At 29.1% G+C, this 3108-nt stretch overlaps 1 protein-coding gene across 1 annotated transcript; it reads left to right on the top strand.

Annotated features, from left to right (window-relative positions):
• Positions 1 to 761: 761 nt before the first annotated feature.
• Positions 762 to 1120, top strand: LOAG_14024 (hypothetical protein; the record flags this gene model as incomplete). The annotated part of the gene is made up of 2 exons (XM_003149525.1): positions 762 to 837; positions 888 to 1120. 2 exons carry the CDS (start codon positions 762 to 764, stop codon positions 1118 to 1120), a joined length of 309 nt encoding a protein of 102 aa, XP_003149573.1.
• Between the last annotated feature and the right edge of the window lie 1988 nt (positions 1121 to 3108).

Here is a 3108-nt window from a genome sequence, read left to right as displayed (position 1 = left end):
CAACTGCACGATCAGTGGGAATTTTTCTTTCTTCCACTATTTTGTCAAAAATTACCNCTTTGTTCGATTGCCATTTGGCTACGTCAACATCAATCGAGATCGTCATCTTCATCGGAACGAATGAATAAATAATAATTGCTACCATTAACTTGTCCAGAATGTACAGCCACCCGACGTAAATTATTTTGTTCTTATTTTGTTGAAATTACTCATATTGAGTTTAGTATAATTTCTATCTAGAATTAAGCATTTTAAAATTAGGAACAAAAATAAGTGTAAGTGCAAATGAATTAATTTGATTCCTTATTGGATCTACGTTGCTCAAATAATTGTCATCTGTTCTCTATGTATTTTTTAATCTTTTTAAAAATCCACAAAAATATTTACCAAGAAAATGTTCAAAAAATGCACCTCGACCGTTATCAGTTTTTGACGAATGCGTCAACTCTTTTTTCGAAATTTTTCCTGCAAATAAGCTGATTACTTTTAGTGGAATATATTTGAGAAAAGACGGCTTGCAAACATTGAGAGTATGACAAACTCCGGATTATCATTTGAGGATTGTTAATGAAAATTGCGAATAATAATAACTGTAGAGCTTTCAAAGTAACAAGCTAGGCAAATCACTGAGTAAAACAATGATGCAAAATGATCCCTTAAATTCCTCTACTAGAAACAAACAAAAATGAACGAACATGTACGGACAGTCTTTGTAAATCCTTTGATCAGTGACCGTTCCACCAAATGAATTCTTTTCCTACATGGGCGTTTCATCCAACTTCTTACGACTTTCATCTACGGAATCAAAACCATGTTACAAAATTCTAGGGAATCCTGGTGCTCTCGCACATTTACTATTTGGCCGCAAAATCTAAAATATGTTTTAGGAAAAAGAAAAAACCAAGTAAATCTTGAAAGTTTCTGGAAACATAAACAACGATTCTTAACTGACACCCAAAATGCTTCCAGAAGAATTTTGGAGAGACAGAACCGCATCTCAGAAGCAGGCAGAGGTGCAGAAATTGATACAGTTGAAACTCAAAAAAATATGTCACCTTATTCTCTTATATTTCTTACTGAAACCTATTTTGCATCGAATATCAGCTTGTGGTGTAGTTAATCTTATAATATTTAATGTTTAATAGCAGTTTTGCTGGATTTGTAATGACTTGTTAATGGTTAGTTTTAATTGTAATTCAATTAATTCATTTTATATGCGTAATACTGATTATGATTTTTATGTTTTGATAAAATTGGAGAAATTTTTGAAACTTTTTGTCAACTAACGCTTTAGTTTGTTTTTCCATTTCTATGTGATGAACTGTTAAGCTTAGAAATGATGATATCAATTGTCAGTTTATCGGCTTTACATGAGTCAACTCGTGAGTTGATACTCAGTTTAGTAACTATCATAGGTAACATTTCCTTAAAACGAACTGATGTTCCAGTTTGGCATAATTTTCTTGCAGTTATTTGAATGATGATTAGGTGTACCTTTGAACCTATTAGTCTCGAATTCCTTTATCAGCTTTGAAATTTATAAATTTTTAAATCATTTTTTGAATCTTCCAATTTTCGGGATTTTGAATTTATTCAATTTTTTGTCTTTTTTAGTTCCCTTTTCCTCTCCATGAATATTTTTGGATTTCTTTTAAAATTTTTGGAATTTCTAGTTTTTTTCCGATTTCGGAAATCTGGATTAGTTTATAAGTTTTTTTTCAGATCAACTTTCAAACTTTCTGGAAGTGTAAAATTTTTATCTCAACTGAAGACGAACAGTTTTTCAATCCTTTAACCACAACGTATTTGGAATTTTTTGCTTTTTTTCTTTGAATTTAATTTTTCGTTGTTTTTGAAAATCATTCCCAACATTTTGAGATGCTCCTTGAGCTGTTCCTTCTTTAAATTTTCAATGCTTCGAAACTTTTTGCATATTTATATATCACTTTTAAACTAATTTCTGGATTTTCTGAGAACTTAAATTTCTTGCATTTATTTTCAAACAAATGTCTCAAACATTTTCAACCATTCGAATTTCTTCCTCATCCTTTTAGATTTGTTCGTCTTCCTCCGTTTCTAGAATTTTTCATCATTTTTGGGTACTTTAACTTTCATTTAAATTTTGCTAACCTAATTTATTTAGTGTTTTTATATTAATTTGTTTTTGATTTTACGCCTTTTTCTTGTTAATTCCATTTTTTGCATGTTATTTTGATTTTAATTAACTTTTATTTTCACACCTTAATCCATACATGATATTTTGATATCAGTTAACTCTTATTTTCACGTTTTTTCCGTTTTAATTTTCGCATGCCATTTTGATATTAATTAATTTTCATTTTCACGTTTTCTAATTACCTTATTTTTTGCATGCTATTTTGATATTAAATAACTTTTATTCTTACATATTTTTTAAACCTTAACTTTTGCATACTGCTTTGATTTTAATTATTTTTTATTCCCACGTTTCTTTTTCCACATTTAATCTTTGCATAATATTTTGATACCAGTTAACTCTTAATTCCGCTTTTTTTTCACCTTAACTTCAAACAAGCAGTCAGAAAAGCGTGCAAAACTAAACGACAAAATAAATATAAGTGAGGGAAAAAAAAGCATGCAAAACAGCGAGTAAGAAAAATCATGCAAGAAGTATGAGTTGTTCAGAAATAAAAATGAAGTCGAAAAAAAGCCATGCAAAGGTGAATAATATAACACGTATAAGTTAATTAACAAAGAAGCATGCAAAGCGGTAAGGAAGAAAAGACATGAAAAGTGAGCCAAAAAAGTATGCAGAAGTGAGTAATTAGATAAATATGATTTAAAAAAAAGCATCCAAAAAATAAAATTACGAAAGCAAGTAACAAAATAGAAATGAGTAAAAGGAGAATCATGCAAGATGTAATTCAAAAAAGCATGCAAAAACTAAGTAATAAAGTATATTAGCAAAAAAAGAAAAAGCATGCGAAATAATAGCAAGTTGATGGAAAATAAAAATTAAGTTAAAAAAAGGCATGCAAAAAACAGGTAATAAAAAACTTGTAAGATAATTAGCAACAAAGCATGCAAAAACAGTAAGAAAAGCAAAAAAGCAAAAAGTTGCTGAGGAAT

Source organism: Loa loa, assembly GCF_000183805.2.
Source record: "Loa loa unplaced genomic scaffold supercont3.852, whole genome shotgun sequence".
NCBI lineage: Eukaryota > Metazoa > Nematoda > Chromadorea > Rhabditida > Onchocercidae > Loa > Loa loa.
Note: the sequence above shows the minus strand (reverse complement) of the source record. Positions and strands in the feature narration are given on the sequence as shown.